Source organism: Panthera pardus, unplaced genomic scaffold (assembly GCF_024362965.1).
Source record: "Panthera pardus isolate Hobbes unplaced genomic scaffold, ASM2436296v1 HiC_scaffold_15, whole genome shotgun sequence".
Classification (NCBI taxonomy): Eukaryota; Metazoa; Chordata; class Mammalia; order Carnivora; family Felidae; genus Panthera; species Panthera pardus.
The window spans coordinates 23418883-23435126 of record NW_026526710.1 but is presented as its reverse complement, the minus strand read 5'-3'; the positions used below and the strand labels follow the sequence as shown (position 1 = coordinate 23435126).

Below are 16244 nucleotides of genomic sequence, written 5' to 3'. Positions count from 1 at the left end.
GGACCCTAGAAAGCCAATTTCACAGCATTGTGTGGCACTTTCCAGGACTAGAGAGAATTCAGCTATGCTCTTGGGGCTATTGTAGCCACAGCCAGCAGGGAGGTCATGTGTGCAGTTGATCACCCTGCACACTGAACTGTTTGCCACAATCACAGACTCAGGGAAGCCTACTTTCCAGTCAGCTTGAAGAAAAATGGGGACTCCAGTTGAGGCCAGGATTGCTGTCTTCATGCCTGCCTCCAAGTTTCCCCCACCTCTTCTCAGACCTCCGGGGACTAAAGTGTCACTTGCTGGGCCCTTACTACTTGCCAATCATAGTAGCACTAGGTCAGAAATTGCCATCTTTGTCCGTTTTTCAGATGAGCCAGGCCCAGTGTAAGTGGGTGGCTGGTCTGCAGGCTGGGGTTCAGATGTTGTACCCTACTGACTGCTGGGCAGATTAGGCTAGTGGATAAAAGCCATGCAGGTGTTCTTGTAAAGAGACTGACTCTGGCCTGGGTTTCAGAAATGTTTTCAAAGGGACTAGACTACTTCTGTCTGGGCTGTTTCAGGTATCAAGGAGAGGGTGCCTGGCACTGTTGCTGGCCTCTGCTCACACCATCCTGTCCCTCAAAACCCTGTGGGGACTGGAGTTGCATGAGGTGGGGTGGGCAAAAAGCTGGATTTTCTGCTCTTCACCGCTGAGAGCTTGGGTAATTGGGGAGGGGCCCCAGCCCCTAGCTGAGCCAGATAGCAGGGCCTCCTAGAATCCACTTTATTATGGCATCTGGCAGGTCTGGTGGACACAGCTCAGATGGGGTCCTTCTCCAGGTGGATTCTAAGGGGGGGAAGAGGCTGAAGCCCTAAGTGGCAACCTCTCAAGTCAGCCCCGGGCCCAGCAGCCCCTCACTCAAGCCATGCTGTTGCTCAGCTGCATGGCAAAGTCCTGCACATGCTCCTTCAGAGTCTGGCGGGCATCTGCCTGTGCCCGCTTCTCCCGTGCCCGCTCTTGCTGCAGCTTGTTCAGCCGCAGCCGCAGCCGCTGCTCTCGCCGCTTGCAAGCCTGCAGCTGGCGCTGGGCCTTGTCCAGGGCATCAAGTGCGGCCTCAGCCCGCCGTTTCCAGAGCAGGGCACTGCCCACCTGGTAGCTGTGCTCATTCTGGATATAGGCTCCGGCTGGGGGTGGGAGACGAAGCATGTAGGCTGAGGGGGAGACAGGCCGTGGCTCAAGGGGGGATGGCTGCCGCTCTGGCTCCCGCTCCGGCGAGGGCTGGGCACTGCAGCCTGCTTCATCTGCCTGGGCACCCAAGGGCCCCAAGAGGTCTGAGAAGGGGCTGCTGAGGCCAGCCTCCAGTCTCCCAGTGGGGGAGGCAGGCAAAGCAGCAGGTGCTGAGGCCTCTTCCACAGGAAAGCAGGCGACATCAGCAGGTGGTGGTGGAGAAAATGGAGTCGTGGGCCCACGGCCCTCAGAGCAGCTGAGAGAAAAGAGAGAGAGAGAGACACTAATAGGCCAGGCCAAGGCCTTCCCAGACTCTACTTCACCGGCCCACCCTAGTCTACTCCACTGGTTTAGAACCCTGTCCAGCAAGACTGCTGGCACACATCCTAAAGCCCAGTCTCTCAGATTTGGGGTGGGAATGGGGCACCCTCCACCCACAGCACATACCGCTTCCTGCATCGCCGGAGCCGGCTGACGTCGGGGGGGCCAGGTGGGTAACTGTGCCCCTTGGTCTTGGTTGTCCGGCGTAACTTGGAGAAGGACTCAAATATTGTGGGAACTGCCCCCTCCTTCAGCCTGTGATACCCGCTGTGGGGAAAAACAGCCTGGATGAGGTGGACAATAAGCATTGCCCCCCAGGGCCAGCTGCAGGGCACAGAGCTAGCATGCCCCCAGCACCCCAGATCAGGCTCTCCCATGCTAGCACAGTGGGAGGTGGGTAGGCATGTTGCCAGCACTTAGTTTAGGGAATGCCACTTTAGGTAGAATTACACCAATCTCTTTCCTGCAGGGCTCTTCAAAATTAGATGTGTAAAAAAAGACTGTACTAGAACTAGACTGACCAGCCAAAACGAATAATTTCATTGTGGGAGCGCCTGGGTGGCTCAGTTGGTTAAGCATCTGACTTCAGCTCAGGTCATGATCTCACAGTCCGAGAGCTCGGGCCCCGCACCAGGGCTCTGTGTTGACAGAGCCTGGAGCCTGCTTCGGATTCTTTGTCTCCCTCTCTCTCTGCCCCTCCCCTGCTCACGCTCTGTCTCTCTCTCTTTCTCTCAAAAATAAACATTAAAAAAATTTTTTTTTTTAAAGAATAATTTCATTGTGGATTTGCTGGGAGGACTGGGGTTCTAAAGAATAGCCTTTGAAAAAGCTAATGTTTTCCTCTCCTGTCTCTAGCACAGTTACCCTGAGGGGGTGGGTCTTACTGTCACTGAGGTGCAAAGCTGGGAAAAAGCAGCCACACCGCGTAACCAGGTCGGCCTGGGCTCCAGCCAGTGGCTTCAGGATCGTCCTCATCTGGCCGTACAGCTGCCCCAATCGGCCGACTACTCTGATGCTTCAAACCCTGCCCCAGTGACCACTGCCACAGAGGCTCACCTGATTCCCACCAGCTCAAAGCAGTTCTCCTCGAAGTGCTTGGAGCAGAAGTAGATGTACTCGGAAGCCGGGTCCCACAGGCCCTGGCCGCTGGGGTCCAGCCGCTGGCAGTTGGCCAGCCACAAGCCTCGCCTCGGGTTGTCCTTCTTGGGAAGTCTGCGGAGCCACAAACCAGTAAGCACCAGGGTGTCTGTAGCCCTGGGCTGAAGCTGCTCAAGCACTCCAGACGGCAAGGGCTGGTCATGCACACGCCACCACCAGACCTCCCTTCAATCCTGCCAGGTAAACACCGCCCACCAAGGTCCAGATGAGGAAACTGAGGCCTCCAGGAAAGCAACTTCCTTAGCGTCACCTGGCAGGTGAGAGTCAGAAAGCGGAGGGACGCAGGCTGGTGGACCTCCCATGCTTCCTCTCCCACCTAGGCTCAGTCGCACCCGCCCCGCCCCTCTCCCCCCTACAAATACAAGCAACGCGCCAACCAGAGGAAAGCGCACGCGCAATCGTGGCTCCACGAAGAGGGTAAAACCGGCGCAGGCACACGTGAGCCTTCGCGTGCCAGCACGCACGCGCGCTGACCTGTGGAAAGAGATGCCGCGGTTGCGCGTCTCGCGCGTGTCCCTTGTGCAGCAGCCGGCGGCGGAGCAGTGACGCGGCATCTGGGGAAGAGGCGGGAGCTTGGTCGTGGGCGGCTTTCCAGGCCCGGAAGGGCCTCGCGCCCCCAGCCGCCGATCCGCTCCTGGCGGCCCTGGCCTGCCGGGTCTCCCCCGGCCCGATCTCGCCCGAGCCCCGTCCCAGCCCGTTCTCCTGACTCCCGTCAGCGGCACTCACGATCTCGCCATTGCTGCGCCGCCGAAGTCTCGCGAGGAGTGGAGCGCGGTGGAAGTTGATACCATAGAGACTCGGAAGAGCGAGGCACTCGACCCAGGGGCGGGGCGAGGCGGGCACCGGAAGCGGCGGGAGCGTAATGTTGCTGCCAGGTCTGCGTCGTCCCACCCTCCCTGAGCGCCTGCGCGGTAGGACACTCGGGCTCTTTTGGCTTTTCAGGCCAAACTCTTAGCGGTCGACGCCTCGGCACCGAAGGAGCGGCGCCCAGCTCGTTGGCGCAGAGTCCCCGTAGTGTATGGGTCTGGTGGCGCGGCAGCGGGAAACCGGCAGGGTCCCGGGATCCACGCTGGCAGCGCGGGAAAGGCTAGACTGCAAAAAGGAAACTCCCCAACTAGAAAAAGGGGCCAGGAGGGGCACCTGGGTGGCTCGGTCGGTTAAGCCTCCGACTTCGGCTCAGGTCATGATCTCACGGTCCGTGAGTTCGAGCCCCGCGTCGGGCTCTGTGCTGACCGCTCAGAGCCTGGAGCCTGTTTCAGATTCTGTGTCTCTCTCTCTCTCTGCCCCTCCCCTGTTCATGCTCTGTTTCTTTCTGTCTCAAAAATAAACGTTTAAAAAAAAAAAAGGGGGGGCCAGGATACGTGATCAGTATAACCCGACAAATTCAGTGCCCATAGCTTATTCCGGGAGAGGTGCCATGGGTGGGCGGTGATGGGCAGAAAGCCCTCTTACAGTTCCTTCTGACAGGCACACGGCTGAGTTAGAGGTGAAAACAAAAAACTTCAAGGAATGAGAGCCTCACAGTAAATAAGTTTGCACTGGGGCGGGGCTGCCTCCCTGGACCCTCCCACAAGACTGGGTGAAAGTAGCCAATCCACAATTCAGAAGACAACCAAATTACTATTCCATTCTTCAAAGAACATCAAGAATGGGTGAAGAATTTAAGAAATGCCTAAATTTAAAGTAACCAAAGCATTCTTCCTAATTCCTTCAGCCACGCCTTTTGACACTTTCTTTCTAGGGTTCAAGTGGTAACTAGACATACAGACATGCTTAATTTTTTGAGAGGAAACATGTTTTTCCCCTGTAAATGCACCTGGAAAGGCAGGTGTCTAGATCGGGAATTATGGCAAAAGCACAATGGACATGATGCTTCAATATAGAAACTTTAATAGGTAAACATATCTTGTAAGGTTATAATGGGGATGATACAAAGGGATGGTTGCCAGAGGCACTCATTCAGTATTCTTCCCCTTCTTCAGCCTCTGCTTCCACGGAATCCACACCCACCTCTTCATAATCTTTCTCCAGAGCTGCCAGGTCCTCCCGGGCCTCGGAGAACTCCCCTTCCTCCATGCCTTCCCCCACGTACCAGTGCACAAAGGCTCGCTTTGCATACATGAGGTCAAACTTATGGTCTAGGCGGGCCCAGGCCTCGGCAATGGCGGTAGTGTTGCTCAGCATGCACACGGCCCGCTGCACCCTGGCCAGGTCCCCTCCGGGAACGACAGTCGGGGGTTGGTAGTTGATGCCCACCTGCCAGAGAAGGGGAAGAAAACAGTCTGTGAAACTTGTGTCAAACCCAGAAGTGGTAGCTGCTTTCACGGAAACAAAAGACATGCAGGTGCCTTCTTTGTGCCCGGCAAGGTGTCAGGTGAGCAGGGTGCTGGTTTCCAGACCAGCAAAACTGGGGAAAGGAGCCCTGGCTCCCGGCTCAGTCCCAAGTTGCCTGAAGGGCTGTGTCCCAGCAACTGAGACATGTGACAGGTGCTCAGGCAACAGGGCTGTTTCTTCTAAAAGGGGACACTGCTTTGTATTCCTCATGTTATTTTCCCCATAGGCTTCTACAAGATGGGGATTCATTTCTGGAGCTGAAACCTTTTCCACTCGATTCAGAGTACTATGGTTGTTATCACCAGGGGAGATCGTACCCCCGGTCTCCTACCAAATGAGCCAGCCTGTGCATAACAGGGCGACAGGCACACCCTCAGGTCCTAGGACTGTTGCTACTACTGCAACAGGAGGTGGCCTATGTGTGTGCTAAGTAGGAGAAAGGGGGTGATATTCGAGGGCTGGGTCCAAAAGGGGAGGCATTCTAAGTTTCCAAACCAGGAGACAACACGACCAGAGGTTTGGGCAGGGATACACAGGGTCAGTTAGAGCTGGGGTCGGCAAACTTTGTCTATAAAGAGCAAGACAGGGACGCCTGGGTGGCTCAGTTGGTTAAGGTGTGCAACTTCAGCTCAGGTCGTGATCTCACGGCCTGAGTTCGAGCCCCGCGTCGGGCTCTGTGCTGACAGCTCGGAACCTGGAGCCTGTTTCAGATTCTGTGTCTCCCTCTCGCTCTGACCCTCCCCCCGTTCATGCTCTGTCTCTCTCTGTCTCAACAATAAAAATAAACGTTAACAAAAAAAAGAGCAAGACAGCACATATTCTAGGCTGGGTGGGCCACATGGTCTCTGTCACAATTGCTTAATTCTCTCTTTGGAGCACAAAAGCAGCCACAACGAGACACCAATGAACAGGTGTGGGTGTGTCCACATAAAACTCTACATGGCTGGTCTGCCAACTGTGCCGATCCCTGAACCCAGAATAGGAAGGGCTAGTGAAGGACCCGCTGCAGCAAGCCCACCAGAAGCAGTAAGGTCTGAGCCAGCTAGGCGGCATGGAAAGCAAGGCAGAGGGAAGCACATTTTCCCAGATGGAAAGCATCGACAGTTTAGCGTCCAAGTACTGGACAAAGCTGAAGAGCTACAGCAAGTTTCCTATTCTGTATCAGATGGAAGACTGGCACAAACTGTGTTGGAGGCAGCCTCTGTCCAAACTTGCCAATCTTACTAACAGAGAAATGAGTATGTTGCCATTTCTTCCGAAAACATCCATGACCATTTTTCGTTAAATCAAATGCTGCATGGGACATTTAGGTTTGGTTTAATTTCCTTATGCCTGAAGAATGACGTGGGATTTAGGAACACTGATGTTTATAGTGATACCCCGATTTCAAATATCCACATAAATTGTCAAAATGCCCTTGAAAATTGCTACATTTCTAAGTCCAAACTATTTTTCCCACACTAATTCTTTCACCCAGAAGCGGCAACAAAAATCCTTCCCCAAACTTTCTGTTCTGTTAAAAAAGAAAATTCTCACACAGATACACAATGTGGTAACTCAGGAAGGGAGTTCAAATGGCACCACTGAATAAATTATCACTCTGGCTCACTAATTTGTGACCAAGGGGCTGGCTGCCATGGAACAGGGCATCCCCTACAAAGGGCATGCTGTGCTTGGTCGGCTGCCTGCTGACCGGGAACACCACTCAACATCACCCAGTCCTACCTTAAATCCAGTTGGGCACCAATCCACAAACTGGATGGTGCGCTTGGTCTTGATGGTGGCGATGGCTGCGTTGACATCTTTCGGGACCACGTCCCCCCTGTACAACATGCAGCAGGCCATATACTTGCCGTGCCGAGGGTCACACTTGACCATCTGGTTAGCCGGCTCAAAACAGGCATTGGTGATCTCGGCCACAGACAGCTGCTCGTGGTACGCCTTCTCCGCTGAGATGACCGGGGCGTAGGTGGCCAGGGGGAAGTGGATGCGGGGGTAGGGGACCAGGTTGGTCTGGAATTCCGTCAAGTCCACGTTCAGGGCCCCATCGAATCGCAGGGAGGCCGTGATGGAGGACACGATCTGCCCGATCAGGCGATTAAGGTTGGTGTACGTGGGCCGCTCGATATCCAGGTTGCGCCGGCATATGTCGTAGATGGCTTCGTTGTCCACCATGAAGGCACAGTCAGAATGCTCCAGGGTCGTGTGGGTGGTCAGGATGGAGTTGTAGGGCTCCACCACGGCCGTGGACACCTGGGGGGCCGGGTAGATGGCAAACTCCAGCTTGGACTTCTTGCCGTAGTCCACCGACAGCCGCTCCATGAGCAGGGACGCAAACCCAGAGCCGGTGCCGCCCCCGAAACTGTGGAAGATGAGGAAGCCCTGCAGCCCCGTGCACAGATCCGCCTGAGAGAAACCAGAGACCGCGAGTCAGTGCCCGCGGAAGCCACACCGCCGACCTCCAACAAGCCACGCTCACTTCTTTGCCTCTGCGGGATGATCACACATTCAAATCGTCCACAGCGCACGTGCAGGACGCTCAGGAGCAAAGCAAGGCAGACGTTAGAGATGTACGGACGCACTGAAGCCACACGTGAAGGGAAACGTGGACTCAAGATTCTGGCCTGGGGTTTTGCCAGAGCGACCTCCTGGTCGCAATCCCTGCATACCCTCCCGTCCGGGGCAACGTCCACAGGAAGCCTTCTCGGCACCCCCTTACCAGTTTTCGGATCCGGTCCAGGACCAGGTCGACGATCTCCCTGCCGATGGTATAATGGCCTCTGGCGTAATTGTTGGCTGCGTCCTCCTTCCCGGTGATCAGCTGCTCTGGGTGGAAGAGCTGCCTGTAGGTCCCTGTGCGCACCTCATCTACAAAGAGGACACGTGGGCCGCAGGGCTTCAAGCCCGTTGTTAACTCACCAGGAGGGGTGGGTTTGGGGACCGTCGGGATCTACCAAGCACGTGCCGTTCCTCGCGGTCGGCAGCATCAGGGTCTCGTAGAAAACGTCTCTGCGTAACACGCAGACCACAACAGCAATCTATGGCTCAGCAGGTAAAGTCAAGTGGCGGTACAAAGTCCAATCTGACTGGTCCTCAAAGGAGGGAAACCACTCACACCCGCACACAGGTGACTCTGCACGTGCATACATATGTCCTCCTACCCACAGCTACCTCAAAGAGTGTAACTAAAAAATCGCTTACATGCTGGACAGTCACCAGGTCAGCATGACTTTGGCCGGCCAGTCCCATCAGGGCACCCTCTGTGGCCTGCCTCTCACAGGCTTTAGGGTGACATCCTGTCTTCCCCTGGGTGGCCACTGAAAGGTGCTCTCTCCTTGCAGCTCTCCCTGGCAACCACTTCAGCCTTCTAATCTGGAGGAAGCCAACGAATGTTCTCTACTTACCTTTCTGTCAGATGCAGGTCAAGATTCTCACGCAGCAGCATCTTGGTGTGCGCAGCGTTAAGGAGGGACCAGTGCCTGGGCACCCCGCAGGTGGAGTCTACACAACCACCTGCCTGGGGCTGAGGCGGCCACGAGTGAATCTATTACCAGCCTATGTTTTTCCTGTACGTTAGGTTCTCCTAACTTAGGAGCCTCAGTTTCTCACCCGATGTAGCCACAGGCGTGTACTTGTACACCCCGTCCTTTCTGCAGAAAGGATTCAAAGGAGCACAGGGGGCATGGAGGGGGCTTCAGGGAGGCTCTCCCACTCTCCCGGGAAAGCCGCCCAAGTGCCCGAGCACCTACCGACCACGGTGGGCTCCAGGTCCACAAACACCGCTCTGGGCACATGCTTGCCAGCCCCAGTCTCGCTGAAGAACGTGTTGAACGAGTCATCCCCACCACCGATGGTTTTGTCACTTGGCATCTGACCATCGGGCTGAATTCCATGTTCAAGGCAGTACAGTTCCCAGCAGGCATTGCCGATCTGGACACCTGCCTGCCCCACGTGGATAGAGATGCACTCGCGCTGGGAACCAGAACACAAACGTTGAGATCCCCTTGTCTTCAAGGGAACCAACACTATATGGCATGGAAACCATATTAACACACACATCTATATGTACTTCACATTGTCTATGGCTTTCCCAGACCTTTCCCAGAAGGCTTATGTGACCCTTTTCAAGTCCCTATGAAAACTGAGGTGCTCTAAACCACCCGAGCTACTAAGTGCCGGACTTAGCCCCTACACAAAAGCGTTTGCTACCATACACGTAATGTCAATGGTAAACGCCACACCGTACAGTCACATACAGCCACAGTCACCATACAGCCACAGTTATTCTCTAAAGAATATAGCTACTAGTTTCTGATGGTGTCCTGTCCAAAGAGAATGTAACAACTAATAGATCAGGGAAGGAAGAGTGGACTTGGACACAGGTCACCATGGCCCAGGTGCCAGTGGTCACCATATGTGTGTCATCCATCTACCCATCTACAGCTACCCTCTATTTTCTCCACCCAGGGCTGTGCTCAGGGAGGCTGACCCATCTGGACTGCATGAAAGGGGCTTCCTTGCACCTGGCTTCTGGTTGCATTAGCCAAGGCAGGCATCAGCAAGAGACTGCGAGGTTAGAGGACAGTGTGGTCAGGGTGCTCACTTCCTGGCTCCCACCCTGCCGGACTGCCATGGGCTCCCTGAGTGTGTTTATCAAGGCCACAAACTTTCAGCAGTCAGTGTTCTTTATAAAGCCACCTTCTCAACTTCTAGTAACCACTCCCTTCACCTCAAGGCTAGGAGTTAATGGCAACCAGGCATCACAAATGGTAGGACACTACACTGTCCTTTGGTGGTTTCCTTAGACTCAAAGTACCTATTTTTTGACTGTATCATATCTTTCCCGCCATAAACATAACTGTACAGTCATTAATCATTTGTTCTATTTTAGACACCGTATCCTCACAAATACATAGAGGAGATCAAATAAAATTCAAGGTGTCCCACCTACCCTAAATCCTAATATACAATACCAAGAACTTGAAGTCCTGTTTTTAAGTTTGGCAGGTAATTTTTTTTTCTTATTTTTAAGGTTTGTTTATTACGGAGAGACAGCACAAGCAGGGGAGGGACAGAGAGAGGAGGAGACAGAATCCGAAGGAGGCTCCAGGCTCTGAGCTGTCAGCACAGAGTCCGACACGGGGCTCGAACCACAGACCGTGAGATCATGACCCGAGCTGAAGTCGGACGCTTAACCGCCTGAGCCAGGTGCCCCTGAAGTCCCGTTTTTTATTACACAAACACCAACTCTCCAATTAGGGGCATAGAGATTCACGTAACGCCACAATACCCTAAGAATCCCTCCCAGAAGGAACTATTATTCACTTGCAGAAAGAACTTCTCCAATGACAAGGAATGCACTCCTTCAGAGAAGAAATTCATCAACACTCTGGGAAGTCTTTTGGAATCCACACAATCACACCATTTACAGATCAGTATTATTCATTTTGCCTTACTTATATCCAGGCAGCCTATGCTTCACAGGATGCCTGATTTACTTTTCTACGGACTCAGCCCTAGTATGATCACAGTAAGCTCTGTACCCTGAGAAAATCCCTCAGTTTTTTCTTTTACAAAATGGGGGCTGGTGTGCTACATGATCTGCAAGGCCACTTCCATCTGATTATCCAATGAAACTAATGAAAAGCAGTCAGAAAAGTCATTCCTAGCTTTCAATAGAAAGCCACTCAAAATTCATCACCAACCTCACCTGGATCATTAAAATTTTACCTTACTTTACTCAGCCTTATCTTCATCCTCTTTCTTTTCAAGCTCCGGTCCAACTGCTCTCTTCATATTCTTGGCAGATTGCTTTGTTCCCTACGTACCCAGAAGCTTCAGCTTCCAGACAGCAAATGCGCAGACCTTTCTGCTCTCTTCCTCCTGTCAATTGTTTCTACTGATCCCCTACCCGCTAACAGTCCTCAAAGTAATCACCGGCCTTCTCAGGCCACTAGAGATCCACAGACCTCTTCAGGGTAATTGGAAATTAAAGCGATTTCACAGTAGGACTACTGAGATAACCAGCCCTTTTCACCGTGTTCACATTTCACCGTGTTCACTGATGGTGCATAATCAAACAGTGGGTAAAACTGGGGTGCTTGGGTGCCTCAGTCAATTAAGCATCCAACTTCAGCTCAGGTCATGATCTTACCATTTATGAGTTTAAGCCCCGCACTGGGCTCCGCACTGACAGTGCAGAGCCTGCCTGGGATTCTCTCACGCTCTCTCAAAACAATAAACTTAAAAAAAAAGGGGGGGGGGGTAAAACTGTTAATGCCCTAGTACAAATCAAGGTAGTGGCACCAAACTATACCAGTGTTCGTTAGATTCTTCACCCTTATGCACTCACGGTAAAAAGACCAAAAAAAAAAAAAAAAAAAAAAAAGTCAATTTCATTTCAGAATATTCATGATGAAGCAAAAAATGATTATTTTATAAAACATCCACCCTCAAGTACTGTGACAAAACGGAAAGTATCCATAAAGCTCTTGTGCACCTGCTGAAATACAGCTGTTTTAAGAAATAGCACTTGTGTGCTTTCAGTTGCCAACTGAACTAGCTTTTTTCACAGAATGTTATTTTCCTTGCAAGAGCCGACAAACTATGGCTATTGCAACTTGGATATCTGGTGTTTATGTCAGCATGTTGTCTTAAAGTAAATAAATATTTTTAAAATTTCTAACATGGCAAACGACTACGGAGATAACCCACATAAACAAAGGCTTTTTGGAGTCCTACTTTGTTACACTGTAGAGATGTCCATGGTGCCTGGGTGGCTAAGATGGTTAAGCGTGACTCTTGCTTCCCCATCAGGTCATGATCTCATGGTTTGTGAGTTTGAGCTCACTGGGCTGGCAGTGCAGAGCCTGCTTGGGATTCTCTCTCTCCCTCTCCCTCGCCCCTCCGCCACTTGCACTCTTTCTCTCTCTCTCTCTCTCAAATAAACTCTATAAAAAAAGAAATACTGTAGGGGCACCTGGGTGGCTCAGTCAGTTAAGTGTTGGACTTCAGCTCAGGTCATGATCTCATATCACATGAGTTCGAACGCCACGTTGGGCTCTGTGCTGACAGCTTAGAACCTGGAGCCTGCTTCGGATTCTGTGTCTCCCTCTCTCTCTGCCCCTCCCCCACTTGTGCTGTGTGTATGTCTCTCTCTCTCAAAAATAAACATACGTTAACATACATACATACATATATACATACATACATACATACTGTAGGGATGTCCTGGGACCCCAACGTTTGAGAACCACCTTCCAGGCCTCAGGAACCCAACATAACGGCTGTCCTCAGAGACTGAGTCAAGGCCACCCAACAAGTCAAGGTCACCCAGCTTCCAACCTGGCTCATAAAGTTACAATTTTCGAGGAGACATCTGCACCTGCCGACCCCCCTTCATCCGGGACATTACCACGACGCAGGTTGCCGCTGCCCTCAGGGTTCGCACACCCAGAGAACAAGCGAGAGGACTATCATCTGTTCGTCCGGGCAGCCCTGGGCCTCCCGTGCCCCCCCCAGCCCCCTCTTTCCCCGATTTCCCCCCCGCCCCCCCCCCCGCCACACACACACACACACACACACACACACACACACACACACACACAGAGCCCCGGCCCTAGGATTTGTCGCAGTCTTGCCCCACCCAGGGGCCTCATGTGGCGGGCTTCATCCTCCCTCCTGCCTGGGCCTCTATGACCCGAGAGTGGCCAGGGGGGGACCTCACCATGGTGAGTTCAGCTGCTGCCCAACGCCGTTACCAGACCTCAACCGCTGCCACAGACGCCACGCGCCCAACTGCCGCTGCTGCGCTGTGCACACGGCCCGGGATTGGCCCGCCGCTGCCCAGGTGCCCATTGGTCCTCAGTGCCTCGGGGCGGACCTAGGCCTGGAATCCCGCTTCTGATTGGACGTTACTTGACTTGCGGAGTATGGTGCTTTCTGATTGGATATGGCTTTGGCGGGAAGGCTGTGGCCTAGCCAAAGCAGAGCATTCTGATGCATCCTGGGATGTTAGGTGGGAGTGGTCACGGATTTCTCTGCGTGGGACATAGCACATTTTCGTGCACGTAAGGCCTCAATGTGCGCGTGGCTTCACGCCAAGCTTGTGCCGCCTTCTTGCTTGGAGGCCCAGGCCCACTCACCTGTCTGCTCGTGATTCCGGTCTTTGCAAACGAGACACCCTCTCAAGGCCTGCCCACCATCTACCTGTAACTAATGCAAAGGAGAGCTGCTCTCCCGTGCTTCGCAAGCCAATAAAAGACTTGCACCAAGTTTTTGCCTTGAAGATAGGCTATTGGTTGGTGTGGCACCACCCAGGAGAACGTAAAACCGGTGTTCAACGTCCCGAACTCCCTGATGGCTTATAAACGAGGGGTTTTACGGGGAAATTTGGGGGCGGGGGGGGGCGGGGGGGGGTCTCCTGAGAAGGTGGACGCTGTTGATTGGAGGCTTATGAAGTCATGTTCACAGATGTTACTTTGTTACTTCAAGTGTCTTCATCTGGTCCGCGGAGGTGTGTTCTATGTCAAGAGACTTGAGATAGACTAACAACTAACAAGATGGATGCCAGCTTCATACCCAAAATCTGCACCCAGCTTTCTTGTCCACCCTTTTTCCGGTGCAGAAAGGCCTTTGCCATCCAGCGCCCGGGAACCAGGCAGGATTTGATTACTTCTTTAATCTGGGGATTTCTGAGTTTCTGGGGACAAGGGAGTTGGAGGGTATACCCCAGGCTCCCCCCGCCAAGGCTGGGTTGGAGTGCAGTGTCCATTTTGGGGAACTTTGGTACAATCACCTGATTCTTCCATTCTGTAAAGACTGACTTAACTTTCTTTGGGATCCACTGTGTATTTATTTCTGAGAAAAGCAGGGTAAAAGGAATTCTGGCATAACCCCAAACTTATCACCAGAATGCAACATCCTTTCTGGTGATTCCCTAGAGCATGTTGGAGCAGACCCTTAACTTATTACAGATGAGCGGGGAACTCAGTTGCCCCTGCAGTGGAACACAACAGGGAGAGGAGCTGGAAGTTTTCTGTAGGCCTTGGGAACATTTGGATAGTATGATTCGGTCGGCCCTTAGAAAGATAGCTTTGGCAGCAGGGAGGAGGGAGATGGAAGGAGGTCAACGGAGAGCCAGGGAAACCAGGAGAAACCCTCCCTGCTTCTTCCCTCCAAGAGAGTGAATCCTTCTATCTTAGGTCACCTGCCATAACAGAACACCATGGACCGGGTAGCATAAGTAACAGAAGTTTATTTTCTGGCGGTTCTAAAGGCTAGAAGAGTAATGCAAGGTCAAGTTCTGGAAGGGTTGGTTTCTAGCGAGGGCTCTCTTCCTGATTGCAAAAGGCTCCCTTCTTGCTGTGTCTGCCTATAGGGGTGGGAGGAGGGGGCAAGCTCTCGGTGTCTCTTCTTATAAGGACACTAATCCTATCAGATCAGGGTCCCACCTTTATGACCTCATTTAACCTTAATTGCCTCCTATTTCCAAATATAGTCGCATTGGGGGTTAGGGCTTCAACGTAGGAATTTGGCAGGGGGACCCAATTCAGTCTATAGCACCCTCCTCCACCCTCACGGCTCCAATCATTCCACATACGTAACTGAATTGTAGCCTGTATCACATTTTAAAGTACTATTTATTTTTTCTGGTTTTAAAAGTGACACATATTCAGAGTAGAAAGTGTAGGAAATGAAGAATAACATAAGGAAAATAAAAATCATCCCCAAACCCACAACTTATAGCTAAACACTATTAATATGTCAAGGTGTTCTTAGTTTCTTTTTCCCCTGTGTATATACTTATACATGGGTTTTACAAAATTGGATCCAACAATATGATTTTTTGTTTTAGTAACAACTTTCTTGAGATATAATCCACATACCATACAATTCACTCATTGTTTTAAAAATATGTTTTTTGTTTGTAAGTAATCTCTACACCCAATGTGGGGCTCAAACCCACAACCCTGAAATCAAATCACATGCTCTACCAACTGAGCCAGCCAGGTACCCCACAACTCACCCACTTAAAGTGGTGTACAATCCAGTGGTTTGCAGTATATTCACAGAGTTGTGCAACCATCACCACAATCCATTTGAAAAGTTAGAGAAGGTGACTTATTTGTTTAAGTTTATTTATTTATTTATTTATTTAGAGAGAGCATGAGTGGTGGAGGGGTGGAGAGAGAGAGAGAGAGAGAGAGAGAGAGAGAGAGAGAGAGAGAGAGAGAATCACAAGCAGGCTTCACACTGTAAGCGGGGAGCCTGAAGCAGGGCTCAAACCCACAAACCGTGAGATCAGGACCTGAGCCAAAATCAAGAGTTGGATGCATAACCGAGTGAGCCACCCAGGAGCCCCATCACAATCCATTTTAGAACATTTTTATCATCTCCAAAAAAACCCATGCTCTTTCGCTACCAACCTCCAGTCCCTCCCATCTCCCTAGCCCTAGGCAACTTCTTTTAAATTTTATTTTAGAGCGAGAGAGAGAGTGAGAGAGAGAGAGAGAGAGAGAGCGAGAGAGCAGGAGCAGAGCAAGTGAGTGAGAGAATCCCAAGAAGCCTCCATGCTCAGCATGGAGACACAGGACACAGGACTCAATCCCCTGGGATCACAATCAGCTGAAATCAAGAGTCAGATGTTCGACCCACTGAGCCACACAGGCGCCCCAGCCCTAGGCAACTTCTAATCTACTTTCTGTCTTGGTAGATTTACCTATTCTGGACATTTCCTATAAACGGAATCATACAATATGTGGTCTTTTGTGAATGGCTTCTTTCACAGCATCATGTTTTCAAGGTTCATTCATGTTGTAGCATGACACATTCCTCCTGTTACATGATACATGCCTGTGGTAGCATGATCCTTCACTCCTGTTTCTTGTAAACAGCTTTATTGAGATACAGTTCACATACTCTACAATTCATCTGTTTAAAATGTCCAATTACTTTTGGTATATTCACAGAGTTGTGCAGCCATTACCACAAGCAAGTTTAGAATGCTATCATCACCTCAAATTTCATTTCTTTTTACGGCCAAATAATATTCCATTGTATGGGCATACCATTTTTATTTTATTTTTTAATGTTTATTTTATTCATTTTGAGAGAAAGAAAGAGCAAGGGAGAGAGGGAGAGAGAGACTCCGAGGCAGGCTCTGCTCCACCAACGCACAGCACAGAGCCTGATGCAGGGCTCCATCCCAAGGTTCGTGAGCTCATGACCTAAG

At 51.6% G+C, this 16244-nt stretch overlaps 2 protein-coding genes across 3 annotated transcripts; both read right to left on the bottom strand.

Annotated features, from left to right (window-relative positions):
• Positions 1-739: 739 nt before the first annotated feature.
• Positions 740-3528, bottom strand: THAP7 (THAP domain containing 7). Of its 2 annotated transcripts, XM_019437417.2 has the most exons (5): positions 3404-3527; positions 3152-3231; positions 2576-2731; positions 1646-1786; positions 740-1454 (listed from the first exon to the last, which is right to left on the bottom strand). In XM_019437417.2, the coding sequence occupies exons 2-5, from the start codon at positions 3229-3231 to the stop codon at positions 890-892; spliced, it is 942 nt and encodes a 313-aa protein (XP_019292962.1). In that variant the 5' UTR covers positions 3404-3527; the 3' UTR covers positions 740-889. The 2 variants fall into 2 exon arrangements, with proteins under 2 accessions (XP_019292962.1, XP_019292963.1); XM_019437418.2 differs by lacking the exon at positions 2576-2731 and having other exon boundaries at positions 3404-3528.
• A 1016-nt stretch (positions 3529-4544) lies between these two features.
• On the bottom strand, positions 4545-12852 carry LOC109261661 (tubulin alpha-3 chain). Its single transcript, XM_053902322.1, has 5 exons — positions 12738-12852; positions 8761-8983; positions 7731-7879; positions 6737-7417; positions 4545-4933 (listed from the first exon to the last, which is right to left on the bottom strand). Exons 1-5 carry the CDS (start codon positions 12738-12740, stop codon positions 4637-4639), a joined length of 1353 nt encoding a protein of 450 aa, XP_053758297.1. The 5' UTR covers positions 12741-12852; the 3' UTR covers positions 4545-4636.
• Between the last annotated feature and the right edge of the window lie 3392 nt (positions 12853-16244).

What these genes read in the sequence shown, in the direction of transcription:
- THAP7 (XM_019437417.2), bottom strand. Translation starts at nt 3,231, where the DNA reads ATGCCGCGTCACTGCTCCGCCGCCGGCTGCTGCACAAGGGACACGCGC. An exon ending in TTTGAGCTGGTGGGAATCAG is followed by an intron (nt 1,787 to 2,575) that starts GTGAGCCTCTGT and finishes TTTTCCCCACAG; the next exon opens with CGGGTATCACAGGCTGAAGG. An exon ending in CTCCGGCGATGCAGGAAGCG is followed by an intron (nt 1,455 to 1,645) that starts GTATGTGCTGTG and finishes CTTTTCTCTCAG; the next exon opens with CTGCTCTGAGGGCCGTGGGC.
- LOC109261661 (XM_053902322.1), bottom strand. An exon ending in CCTGGAGCCCACCGTGGTCG is followed by an intron (nt 7,880 to 8,760) that starts GTAGGTGCTCGG and finishes TCCTCTTTGTAG; the next exon opens with ATGAGGTGCGCACAGGGACC. An exon ending in TGGACCGGATCCGAAAACTG is followed by an intron (nt 7,418 to 7,730) that starts GTAAGGGGGTGC and finishes GGTTTCTCTCAG; the next exon opens with GCGGATCTGTGCACGGGGCT.